The following is a 14,244-nucleotide window of genomic DNA, read 5'->3' as shown; positions in this document are numbered from 1 at the left end:
ATTTAAAAAACGAGATTAGAAGATATTTAAAAAGAATTTATTTAAAAAGTATATTTATTGCGCTGCTGCATATAAATGAAAATATTTCTATATTTTTTGTATTGTTAAAAGTGAATAATATATTATACAAAAACACAAGCTATCAGATCATTTATAATATATACGCGGACGTGTATATACAATGGTCAAAAGAAACAAAAACAACTCCCTATTTAGCACCGTCGTACGCGAAATCGGTATCTGGGAAAACATAGTTAGTTCAAACATCAATTTTTCTAAATTAATTCCGCCGGAGCTTAAAATGAACTCCAGTCGAATCACATAAGTAGACAAAATAAAAATCCTCGTAGTAAGCGTAGTTTTCAGCAAAAATTATAAATGGAACATCCACGTCTCACATATGAAAAATCCCTAATACCTAGGATCAACTTAATCCGGTACTTAGCAGGAAGAAGCTATGCACATATCATTACGTTTACGCATCTGGTAAAATATACTGTGATATATTTCTAGTCCAAAAACTACTTTATGAGAATAAAACTAGAAATTGTTCTGCCTTCGTACCATAGGAATTGAAAACTACCGACTTTGGTTGAAAAAATCGAGTACGGTAACACTCGAACTGACATATCGCCATTGAGGTTACAGTGCCTCTCAAATGGTTATTGCAAGTGCGTTCGAATCAAACAATTTAATTCCAATACATATTCCAATTAGCAACAATTTCATTATAAAAGTTTTGTTCCTTTCTTTTCGTAGATAATTATGTTCTTCGTTTATTAATAAAGTTTCTATCGCTAAATTGAAAGGTCGCAAATAGTTTTTAACGTGAGGTAGTGAATATTTTATTTACAGTTAGATGACATTCCGATTGCTGAAGACTCTGGCTCTTTTTCGGTAGTTTGTTTTGATATTTTATTACTTCCTTTTCCGCCTAATTTGACAGCTCATTAAAATCAGCGGGAAACAGACTAACTATAAAAACATTTTTAAGTGTGGCAATACTAAGCATTATTCAGTTAATTTTTCATTCGTCACGCGAGCAATGCATGCATTTTTATTAACAATATATTTAAGTTAATGTTAATATATACTGAGTTTTTGTGTGAAAATATGGTTTAAATATATTACCTTGTGTAAAGATAAAGTGAAGTTTCACCCCTAAGTGCGTTAACTTTCGCGTATTTAGTGATTGAAAAGTGTAACAATATAAAATAATTTTTTGCGTTATTCACATTTGAATGAAGAACAAAATCATTTTACCCCTTCAGATTTTCAATATGCATCGATTGGGGGTATATAATCACCCAACTTTCCTCTGATACGATGACGAATTTTCCATTTACTTGAACGACGTATTAACTGAGTGTGTTACGTACTGTCGAAACAGCAGGTAAGAATTTGTTCGAGCTCTCAAATTGAATTACATATTATTGGTTATGGGAAAAAGCTCTTCAATAAGGGCTGACTGCATTGATTTGAACAGATGGTAATCTGAAGGTGCAATGTCTGGGGATTACAGCGGGTGGGGCAAGATTTCCTAATTCAGTCACTCTAAATATTTCTGGACCGATTTAGCAACGTGTGGCCTGGCGATGTCATGCAGCAAAATCAGTTTGTCATGCCTACCGTCCCATTCAGACCGCTTTTCTTTGAGAGCTCGATTCAAACGCATTAGTTGCAGTCGGTAACGATCGCCAGTGATGGTTTAAGGAGTTCATAATAGATGACACCCTTCTGATCAAACCAAATGCACAACATAACCTTTAAAGCGTGGATACTTTTTTCGCTGTCGATGTCGACCTTGTTCACCTGGCAGGCTCCAACTTTTTTGACGCTTAGAGTTATCATAATACCGTTCAAGAAGCATCTCACACGTCACCAAACTTCTCTCGATATCCTTCTCCTTCAATTGATGTGGCACCCAATTACTTGCTTTCTGGACCACTCCCATCGCGTGCAAACGTTTACCGACGATTGATCTGTCAACATCCAACTCTTTAGATATATCATCAAGGGTTTGGCATGCGTCTTCATCCAATAAATGTTGTAATTGAGTATCTTCGAATTTTTTGGTGCCCCTTCGCGATCTTCATCAGTCACATCGAAATTGCCACTTTGGAAGCGTCGAAACCACTCTTTTTAAGTTGTATTTGATGGAGCGTGGTTACCGTAAATATTAATCAATATACGACACGTTTTAGCTGTACTTTTCTTTAAAAGGTAATAATGAAGCATGACTATGTTTTTTTTCGGGACGAACTTAGACATTTTTGACGTCAGATAAAAAATGATATTTATGCTTCAAACGAATGTCAACTACTGCGATCGAGACCTCACATACACACTTTCAGCTATTAGGGTGATATCTGCGTTACCTCAATACGAAGATGATTTTCTATCCATTAATTTATATCAGAGGGTATACATTCTTCTGTTTCATGTTGGTTTAACCTCCACGGATTTAGAGGTAGTGATATTTTTCTTTAATGACGAAAAGTAACTTGTTGCATTTATGCCTTTTATTTGATTATGAGTAAATACATATGCACGTGGCAATTACAAATCAAAAGAGAAATGAATAAAACAAAAGTGAATGTACCGCATTCGAGTACGCCTGTGCATTTGCTTTGTTGTTGTGCGGGTATGCTAGACATTTTTGTTTGTTTATGCTAATGTTATCATGGATTATTGTCGAAGCCAGTTTGCCGGTTTGAATAAAAAAACAGGAAAATGTGCATACAAATTGTTGGAAACGCTTATCATAGATGTTTTAAGGATTAAAAAACAAAGCACAAAAACAAAAAAAAAACAGCGAAAGACATAAAATACACATGACAACATATTTAGTTATCTCAAGTAGATGCGTTACCTCTGCAATAAAAATCTCATTTCATTTTATTTGATAAAAAAGATTAACATAACAAGCATTTAAAAATACATAGTACATATTTACGTGCGATAAGGCACTGAAATATACGAGTACGACTACATAAATACATACGCGTGTGAAGATTGAAATGCATATGCGGGCGTATAAAATCTGTAAATCGGCTACAAATTGTTTAATATTAGTTGGTTGCCATAACATATTTGATTACTACAATAGATCCCTTTCTTTTGTTTTTCGTTTTTTTTTTTCATGTAACTAACAACGACAGTACTCACTTATTCGTACTTAAGTACTAAAGTTAAAATTTATGTGTGTATGTAAGTAAGTATGTATGTATGACGAATTGTAAAATAGTGTCCTCCGTTAAATTACACATTAAATTTACTGATGATTATGCAACGAGTTCATATAAATATATTTTATTTTATCTTTTTTTTTTCAATATCAATTTTCCGCATCGTCGGATACTGCATTAAACGCACGCGAGTAACAGCAATGGTGGCCAATATCCGCCTGCTGGCTGTTGGCAATTAACCTATGAAATGGTTGAGTAGTCCAAAATGTCTGCAACAGTCAAACCAGTTGTTGTTCTTCTTAAAAAATTGCCTAATTACATTTGATTTTCTCATTTCCCCCGTTGTATATATGTATGTGTATGTGTATGCATGTAAACAAACACTATGGTTTTAACGGCTCTTCTCTGTGGGAACTGGTCAGCAGGAACATTTACTTTTACCACTCGATGTCGTTTGTTCTCCGGAATTATTTAGATTAAATTTATCGCTGTCAGCCAGATCGGCGTCGCTGATCAATCGGTCATTGAGTAAAATCTGAAAAATTGAACGATTAATTGAAAAACTGTAGTTATAAAGGCAACATCAATGCCGCTGTGTTTACCTTGTTCACCAAAGCCCTTGCGGCCTCATCTATGTTTATATTTTCCTTGGCTGATGTTTCATACCATCCGGCGAAACCGTTCTCCTGCACATACTCATCCATTTTCTCTGGCGATGTCACTATGCCCTGTTTTTCCTGATCGCACTGTGGGGAAAGTGGAAAGTGCCAAAGATTTATTAAAATAGAAATTAAATAAATTATAGCAATTGTAACACGTACACATTGTTGTTAAATATCATCAATAAGTTTTCAAAAAAAAACAAAAAACATCAGACATTTTGATTTAGTATTCCGAAAAAAAGAATTTCACGCTTCAAACTCAGCTTGCAATAAAATTGCCCTGCTGCAATTATATTATTAAAGAAAAAGTAGGTACAGTTTGCATAGCAGGTACATTGGCGGCTGCCGTAGCCAAATGGCTTGGTGCGTGACTACTATTCGGGAGTGTCTAGTTTCGAATATCCGTGCATGAACATCAAATAATAGAAACAGTTTTGTCTAATAGCGGTCGCCCCTCGGCAGGTATTGGCAATCCTGAGAGTATATTTCTGCCACTTAACAAGTTTTACAGAATACCCTGACTGAGCACGACGGGAGAAATGCGAACCTGTCCCACAGCGGCTTTAGGAATGGTCACTGGACTCATTCCACTTGTAGCCAAAGGGACAGCAATCAGTGCAGCTCTAAGACTTCCTAATCTTTTCCATCTCAAAAAAGGCAAACAGGCCGTGTAAGGATTCTGGGTTCAATCCTGAACTCTCCTTGCCTGACAGTTCACGACAAGATGGAAAGGAAACTAGAATTCTCCAAGAAATTCAAAGTGGTCATTAGTGACCGCTCAGCGTGGAGAAGCAATGAAATATTCTTAATACAGGGCGCGCAGGAGTGCCCAAAATGGAGGACGGTAGTGCCGGGGCTGGAATTGTCGGACCACATTTCAAAAAAGCAACTGCAATGGGAAAAATCACTTCCATTTTCCAGAGGGAGGTCCACGTCTTAGAGCTGTGTACCAGAGAATGTCTACGGAGAGGCACGCGCGGTATCAATATTAACATTCTCTCTGACAGCCAAGCAGCTCTAAAATCGCTGGATAACTTCTCATTCCAATCAAGGTTGGTCTGGCAATGTTTTAAAATCCCCAACACCCTAGCATCCAGAAACTTTGTTGTCTTGATGTGGGTTCCGGGACATGAAGGGCACGAAGGGAATGAAATTGCGGACAGTTTAGCGAAAAAGGAGGCAAACACTTCCTTCATCGGTTCTGAACCTTTCTGCGGGCAGGAAAAACGAGGCCTAATCGATTACTGGAGAGCCCAATCGGGCGTGCGGCAATCGAAAAGACTCATAAATCCAGAACGGATAAAGGCAGAAGCAATCCTTAACCTAAGCAGAAAGGATATAAACTTTACACTAAACTATTAACGGGACACTGTAAACTTAATTATCACATGAAAAAGATAAGGGCGAAAGAAAACGTATCCTGTAGACTCTGCAAAGAGGCACAAGAAACAGCAGAAAACGTTCTATGCGAATGCCCAGCAGTGGTACGACGCAGCTTAAATTACTTGGGAAATGGGGCTATAGATCCAAACCTCCTGGTAGAAATTAAGTCTACAGCAGTTTTAGGATTTATTAACAGCCTAACAGCTCAATTTTCGAGAATGTTTGTTCACCGCACAATCATTAGTTTTTCCCAAACGTCTGAAGTGACAGACAGAAAAACAGTGGCCGTACTCGCGTGGTTCGAACCAAAGCAGTCATAAAAGCCGTTCGAGACAGAACTCGCAGAAATGCTCTAAGAAAGCAGAAAATCATGTCAAGAGAAATGAATGTATCGACCAGATCCATGAGAAGACTAATTAAAGATGATCGCCACATGAAAGCCTTCCGTAGCTCAAGTGGCCATCTTTTGAAAACGCGCTTGAAGAAAATTAGACTCAACAGATGTAAACAGCTTCTGCGGTGGCACGCTGTTCACGGCCATGAAAATATTATTATCACATATGAGAAAATGTTCACTGTTGAAGAAGTGAAAAAATCTATGCTAAAACTTCTGAAGACCCAAAAAATGTTGTTCCAAGTGTTCAGCGTGACCACCATCCAGCTTCCGTAATGGTTTGGTAGGGAGTGTCTTGTAAAGGCGTTACATCACTTCATTTCTGAGAAAAAAGGGGTTAAGACCGTGGCAAAAGTGAGCCAAAAGGATGTCTTAGAAGACGTGGTGCAGCAGTTGAGCAGTGCTCTCTTCAATGGAGAGGGTTGGATCTCCCAGCAAGATTGCGCGCCAGCCCATAAGCCAAAAACCAGCCAGCAGTTGCTTAAACACAAAGTTACTGGGTTCATAGCCGCAGAGGATTGGACGTCTAGAAGTTCAAATCTGTATCCATTGGGCTACAGTTTGTGGTCAGAGTTGGAAAGCATGGCCACAGAAATTTGGAGAGTCTCAAACAATTTCAATATCCATGGAAACCGTGCGTGCTGCAATAGCTGAATGGCCCAATTGTTTGAAAGCTCGTGTAAAACCAAATGGCGAGCATTTCGAATGAAAATGCATTTTTCTTTTAATATTTACATGATTAAATAGAACTAACTTCATTATAAAAAATTTAATAATTGCATATCTATAACGGACGTAACTTGTAACGGAACTTATGACAGGATTAGGTAGGTAGGTGAAATGGTCTGGCACTTCTCAAGTAGCACTAAAGCGTCGTTTTGATGCCATTATGAGACCTCCCACAGGCAGATGTCTACAGCCAAACAGAACTGTTGTTGTACCGAAGAAGATAAGATTTATGGGATTTAGGTTGTCGCACTGCCCCAGGCTGTCGAAGAAAGGAGCGCCCAGTGATCTTAATCGTCTAGCTGCCAAACCCGGACATTTACAGAGAAAGTGATCAACAGTCTCCTTCTCTGAAAGGTCCTCACAGCTTCTGCAATGGAGGTTAAATGGTAAATCTAGCTTTTCCGCGTGTGTGCCGATCATCCAGTGACCGGAAAACACAGTTATGAGTTAAGAGATTGAATGGCGAGGAGTCCAAAGGACTTTCTGAGTCATCCGTATATTGTACTGGGGCAGGACTAAGAATATATATTTGTTTGGGGGAAAAGAAATTCATTCTTTTTGCGTAAAATTTTTGCTTAATTGGGTTAAAACTGGTTTATAGTCGATCTTTAGCTCTGGGGCGATGCTACGACTACTAACATTTCGGTCAACTTCGATTATTTCTTTTATATTAACGACATTGACAATTTCTTTAACATCAAAAATGCCTGAACGGAAAAATTGTCGTGACGAAACCAGAATTGCACGTAATTAGCTGTTACAGCATCGGCATTTTCGCCTTTATGAAAGAAAAACTGTAAAATGTAACGAAGTTTCTCTTTGTTGACTTGCATTTTTAACATCCTGTAACTTTCAACTCAATGGACAAACAAAAAAAAACAGCAAAAGATATTTTTTAGTATGAAATGTCAACTTGACAACGAGCATAAACTTTAAATAGTTTGATCGATATTTTTCGAAATATCGATCACTATTGTCATCTACCGAGAAAGTAATGGATTTATTTTTCCCCAAACCAATGTACTCGTATGCTGACAGGTCATAATCCATTGGCTGTACATGCGTACAAGATAGGGATTGATAATACGGACAAATGTAGTGAGGATGTGGAGGAAACTTTAGACCACCTTCTGTGCATTTGTCCGGCATTATTAAAAACGCGTTTAACGTCTCAAAAGCGGATCTCCCAGCTCTGCTTAGATTCGCCAAAAGCGTTGACATCCTACGTGATGTCTACTTTCAGTATTCAGTCGGACTCCACCTGGTATCACTAGAGACAAAAAGGTCTCTGCCTGGTTTAATGCCAACCTGGCTAACCTAACCTAACCTAATATACTCGTATATAAATATACTTCCCCATAAATCATTCATTTGGATTGGCATTCACTATATCAAACACATTGGCGTACCTTATTGGCTAACAGTATGCAAGGTATAGGACTGCCATCTGGTAGTTGAACTTTGGAATCCAAATCCTCTTTCCATTTACTCACACATTCGAATGTACCACTACGTGTTACATCGAATACAATGAAGGCTCCAACGGCTTCCTTATAATAGACACGTGTCATATTGCCGAAACGCTCCTGGCCGGCTATGTCCCAAAGTTGCAAACGGACGGTTGTGTTTGCATCCCAATGTAGTACTTTCAATGCGAAATCTACACCGATTGTGGCACGATAATTCTGACTGAAGAACTGATGCACGTAGCGTTTGATAAAGGACGTTTTGCCAGTACCCAATTCGCCGATGACTAGAATTTTGTACAGATGCTCACGCTTTTCTGCATTCGCGGAGGTCATAATTGTCTGTAAGTATAAAGCAAACGTATGACGATGTAAGTGTGTATGTAGTTTAAAATGTTATCTTAAAAATTGCAGTGTACTTTTATTTTAAAGAAGCTAAAACGCCTAAAAGTTGACCAAAATTTCGAATGTCTGCAACACTGACTCAGCGCATTCGGAATGGGAAATCTTGGTTCAGCTGCTTGATGAAAAAAATTTCCGATCAGACCCAAACACTATTCGAGTATGTAGGTATGTATATGATTTTATTTCTATAAAAATAACAAGTCTAATTTAATCTTCTTCTCTCTTATGGCATAATATATGCACATATGTAGATATGTATTTGCAACTAAGCTTTTAATCTCCGGTCTTGCATTGTATTACCGTCAATAAGGCTTCTTTGATGAAATTATCTTTCACACTTCATTTCTTACCAATTAATTTGCATATTTGCTTTGACGCATTAATACCTTCCTCCTCATTCGGGGTGGTATTGCATAATTTTTTGTAGGCTTATAGTGGGGTTGGACAATCAATCTTGATGACATCCATTCTAATGGACTTTTTTATTGGTACGGGAATAAGTTTCCGCCCTCGTAAAAGAGGTGTCGCTGCTGATACCATTTATGTGTTCGCTCTAGTAATATACTGGTGATTTGAAGGTGTGTATGTAAGGTCTCGATCGTAGTAGTTGACATTCGTTTGAAACATAAAGATCCTTTTTTATCTGGCGTCAAAAATGTCAAACTTTCCCGAAAAAACAACATTTGCGGGCAGTCATGCTTCATTATTACCATTTACCGACAATTATTGGATGAAGATGCATGCCGAACCTTTGATGAATGTCTAAAGAGTTGGATGTTGACAGATCAACCGTCGGCAAACATTTGCACGCGATGGGAATGGTCCGCAAAGCAGAATGGTCTGCTTCTTAAACGGCAAAAAAGAAAAGGTTTTCTGCATCGCATCGTCACTGGCGATGAAAAATGGATCTATTATGATAACCCTAAGCGTCGAAAAAGTTGGAGCCTGCCAGGTAAACCAGGCCCATGTACAGCGAAAAAACAAATATTCATGCTTCAAAGGTTATGTTGTACATCTGGTGGGATCAGAAGGGTGTCATCTATTATAAACTCCTTAAACCATCTGAAACCATCATTGGCGACTGCAGCTAATGCGTTCGCATCGAGCTCTCAAAGAAAAGCGCCCGGAATGGGACGGTAGACATGACAAACTGATTTTGCTGCATGGCACCGCCAGACCACACGTTGCTAAATCGGTCCAGAAATATTTAGAGGGACTGAAATGGGAAATCTTGCCCACCCGCTGTATTCCCCAAACATTGCACCTTCGGATTACCAGATTACCATCTGTTCCGATCAAAGCAGTCAGCCCTTATTGAAGAGCGGTTGACTTCTTACGAGAGCATCGAAAACTGACTCAATGAATGGATCAAGTCAAAAGAACTCGAATTTCTCGTCAGAGGAACCTGCATGCTGCCTAATATACATATAGGTGGAGTGAAGTGGAGTAGATTCAAATAAACCCTCACCAACTGCACAAGTAAAATGGAATTTGTCACAAAAATTTCAGGCAGTGGTCGCAATGTTACTTCGAGCAATCAAACCTATCAGATGGAACTATGTACCTCCATTTTGTTCGCACATTTTCGTACAGCTCGGGTAAATGAGTAACAACGAGTACTCGCACACCTTTTCGTTACTTATTACTTGAAAATTCTCGAGCGTCATGCTAAAGGGGTTTCCAACAAGAGGTGTTATTTTGATATTCAAAGAAAAATGCTATTTTTTAATATAAATTATCGGATGTTTATTTCAATATAAAGATGAAGGTATGCCGTTAATAGAGGAAAATAACATCAGACAAATGACCACCACGACCACGCTTACAGGACAATATCCTTTTCATGAAATTTTACATAATCGAATTGCAAAGTGGCCGGCTTGTGTCCTCGATAGCCTCATGAATTCCATCTTTGCGGTCTTGAATCGACCCTGGACAGTTGGTGTAGACCTTCTCTTTCAGGTGGCCCCAAAGAAAAAAGTCACAAGGTGTTAAATCAAAAGCTCTCGGTGGCCAATTGTGATCACCTCTTCGAGAGATAACACGGTCCGGAAACTTTTCCCGTAAAAGAACAATGGTTTTATTGCTTGTGTGTCACGTAGCGCCGTCTTGTTGATAATAAACGCTGTCCAGATCAATACCATCCAATTCCGGCCATAAAAAATCGTTAATCATCTCTCGATACTGCAATCCATTCACCAATAACACCTGTTATTGGAAAACCCTTTACTATAGCGAGCTTTTTCGAGTAATTCGAGCAATACTTTTGATAATTTTAATTTTGTTTTTTAATTTTAAAATACTCTAAAATTGTGACCAAATATTTGAGCAATTGAGCAATGAACGAGTTTCGGAGTAGTATCGAGCTACTCGCACTGGTCAATACTCGGGTATCTGGAGCTCTACTTGCTACCAGTTTGCTTTGCAGTTCAAGTAGTTTGCTAGCTATCGTTTTCCAATGCTAGCAACTAAGAGCATTTACCTGGCGATGCCTTAGGTTAGATTAGGTTAGGTTGGTATGGTTGCCCAGGGAATGGGCACACTTGGACGAAGAAAGATTCGTCCTTTGTGATACCGTTATGAAGGGGTAAGGCGGGAGAGATAGACCGATGGGATACAGGGAGAGGGCGGGGAGAGGTGGTGCTGGGATGGTTAGGAGCGTGCGGATTACGAACGATGACTATGTTTGCGTCGACCGCTTTGTGCTGCTGATGAAATTCATCAGATTTTTAATGTCAGCGCCAGCTATATCAGCAGGCGTGGCAAAGAAGTAGGAGCCAAGATTCCTAGATCTTAGCCCCGCCAGAGCAGGGCAGCTAAGGAGAAGGTGCTGAGATGATTCCACCTCATCCTCCATACATCCAGCGCAAAAAGGACTCGAGGTGATTCCAAGTCTCACAGCATGCATTCCTCGCGCATTGTATCCTATGAGAGAATCCACGATATTAGAGAGCTGATATTTTGTCAGCCTCAGAAGCTCGCCCGAGCGCCTCCGGTCCACACGTGGCCAGAAGGATTTCGCGACCTTACACGTTTGTGTATTTGCCCAGGAGCAGACCGCAGGTAGTCGGGGGGATCCCAATTCTCTCCCTTCGCGGGGAAATCACCTCACATGTCCCTTGTTTGGCCAGCTCATCCGCCTCACAGTTTCCAGCAAAGTCGCTGTGACCAGGAACCCAGATGAGGCTGATGTCAAAGAATTCGGACGCAGTCGAAAGCGAGGTCAAGCATTTCTTGACCAATTCCAAATGCACCGTCATAGACCCGAGGGCCCTTATTGCCGCTTGGCTGTCGGAGTAAATATTTACTTTCTTGACCGTTAATACGCATTTGAGCAGCCAATCAGCTGCCTCCTTGATTGCGGCTACCTCTGCCTGGAACACACTGCAGTGGTCCGGTAGCCTGAATTTGAGTCTGATGGAGAGCTCCTCGCAGAAGACTCCTCCGCCAACCTTTCCTTCCAACTTCGATCCGTCCGTGAACAAGTTCACCAGGCCCTGCCCCCAAGTCTAGCCCTCCGTCCACTCTTCCCTTGACGGAATATGGAAATGAGAATCAACGGCATCATGCGAACTAGAACAAGTAAGTTAGCCTTTGCATCAGTGTTACACCAGTTGATGAAGTATAACAAACAAAAGTGAATGATTGACCATTTATATTCGTCTAATCTTCATTTCGTACACCTTTAACGTTTGAAACATTCTTAGTTATATCAATAGAAAATATTTGATTTATTTTCAGATCGAATTGATCAATTCACAACTGGTCCAAACCTAGTTACAATCGAACTAGTATGAATTTTTTTTGTCAGCTCATGACCTAGAATACGTATTTACTAAGTTTGGCTATGCTCTGTAAGTGGCGTTTGGCGTTATGTGAAGGTAAATATTGGATCGGGGTATAAGTTCATAGCGTTTTTATATTTCTTTTATTTTACAACGATTTGTTTGCTGTTTGGCAAAGGGTTAGTATTCGATCGACAAAACTGTTTCTGCTCTACAAAACTATGTTAATTGTATTTTTGAGTTATTTAGTTTTTTATTAGTTTTGAGGCTTAGAAATGGAATACCCAGGAGGTAAAAATCAACATTTTCGACACCTGCTCTTATTTGCTTTTCATCGAGGTCAAAAAGCTGCCGAAGCAGTCCGGGACATTTGCAACGAGTATGGAGAAGGTGTCATAGGCGAGTCTACAGCACGGAAATAGTTTCCAAAGTTCAAAAATGGCAACTTTGACATCGATGACACGTCCTGCAGCGGAAGGTCTTCTGATTTCGATGAAGTACGTCTAAAATCACTTTTGAAGGAGCGGAGGAACGGTCACCAAACCAGTCGTGAATTGGCGGAAAAAACTGAGAGCATAAAACGATTCTCAATCACCTTCATTCAATGAGATTTACCGAAAAATTTTGAGCCCGGGTGCTTCACGAGCTCAACGAATGACACAAAGAAAGTCGTCTTCAAATTACTTCTCAGCATCTCGCCTGCCGTCGTGCAGCACGCGGTCATAAGCAGCGCTTTTTGCACCGAATTGTCACGGGAGAAGAGAAATGGTACCTACACATCAAAATCAAGCACAGAAAGGAGTGGGTGGCTTAAAGAGAGATACGCCAAAGCCAAGAGTCAAGACGGATCTTCATCCAAAGAAGATAATGATATGTGTTTGGTGGGATTGGGAGAGCATGGTGCACCAGGAAGTGCTCGAAAAGAATGCCCAGCTACATCGTGTGTATGAGGCTATTCGACTGAAAACACCTGATCGACATGGTCAAACTACACTCCTTCACGACAACGTCAGGACTCACGTTGCACAAGTCGTCAAAGTCGCACTCCAAGAGCTTGGGAGGTCCTTCAGCATCCGCCGTATCTCCGGACCCTGCACCGACCGATTACCATATTTTCCGCTCCCTGTCAAACCATATGAAAGGCGTTATATTCGATAACAAATAGATCCTTAAAAACTGGCTCAACAACTTTTTTGACACCAGACCAAGCGATTTTTGGCTGAACGGCATCAACAAATGGATCAAGAGGTGGGAAGAGGTTATAAGCAGTAACGGCGAGTATATAACTGATTAACTTATCGATATAATTATTGTTTTTTGTTTAAATAAAAGCCTTCGCTAAAAACGCTACGAGCCCATTCCCCAGCCCAATAGATATGTCAGAACTGTGTTATGTGAGCCCATCTGTCGCATATTCATTCATGTCATCTTTTCGTTGTAGCAAAGCCTGATATTAGCGACTGCTTTTGCTTGCTTTCTCGAGTTTTTTTAAACAAGCAAAATTGAACACCCAATCGCAAAATTTATAATTTTTGCAAGAGGCGTCGTACACCAGTTATATTTGAACCTGTAAACTTGACAGTTGTAGTGTACAAAAAGATAAGCAATGGAGCGCGTAAAAGCCGAAAATAAAGATTATCACATCTTCAAAATTTTTTTATTTAGTAAAAAATGATTCAAAAACAAAATTGGATGATTAATTTTGCGCCACTTGTACAATATTGTTATCCACCTACACGTGACCTACAAATTACGATGAAATTTTATTGCACAGTCGGACTTGGTTAATTCTAAAATGTACTTATTGCCTCATTGAAATCCCCTAGGGATTATGTAATATTAGACGAACATAATGCCGAGTACTTGGAGTAAATCTGTTCAGACGTAAAATGTCAGTGAATTATTCTCCACTTTACCAAACAATTTCCATGAATCTGGCTTTGTTAATTCACTTAATAGACACTTCTATTAGACGGACGCACAATTGTCCCCTTGGGCGGACATTTTTTTCTATAAAAAGTCTTCCTATAAGCCCGATCTTGAACGGACACCTCTTTTGAGTGAACAAAAGCTGACTGATATTGAGAATATCTATGTACGAGTATATTGCATCCTTTATTAGGTTCTAGACAAAACTTTTGCTCCAGTCAGTTGTGGCTTACTGTGTCCTACGAACGGCAGATGGTTCTTATGAGAAGTTTTGCCATGGCAGAAATAAAATCGGAGGTTTGT

General features: G+C 39.6%; 1 protein-coding gene across 4 annotated transcripts in view; it reads right to left on the bottom strand.

Moving 5' to 3' along the window:
* Nucleotides 1-2,875: 2,875 nt before the first annotated feature.
* Nucleotides 2,876-14,244, bottom strand: part of LOC128868491 (ras-related protein Rab-32B) — an 80,346-nt gene continuing 68,977 nt past the window's right edge. For all 4 annotated transcript variants that reach the window (XM_054110634.1, XM_054110635.1, XM_054110636.1 and 1 more), the window contains 3 exons: nt 7,766-8,164; nt 3,791-3,934; nt 2,876-3,723 (listed from right to left, as the gene is read on the bottom strand). In XM_054110634.1, coding sequence (XP_053966609.1) covers nt 3,607-3,723; nt 3,791-3,934; nt 7,766-8,164 — 660 coding nt within the window. In that variant the 3' untranslated portion in view covers nt 2,876-3,606. The remainder of the gene's footprint in view (nt 3,724-3,790; nt 3,935-7,765; nt 8,165-14,244) is intronic.

The sequence above is a fragment of the Anastrepha ludens genome, chromosome 6, assembly GCF_028408465.1.
Source record: "Anastrepha ludens isolate Willacy chromosome 6, idAnaLude1.1, whole genome shotgun sequence".
Lineage (NCBI taxonomy): Eukaryota > Metazoa > Arthropoda > Insecta > Diptera > Tephritidae > Anastrepha > Anastrepha ludens.
This window is presented reverse-complemented; position numbering and strand designations above follow the sequence as displayed.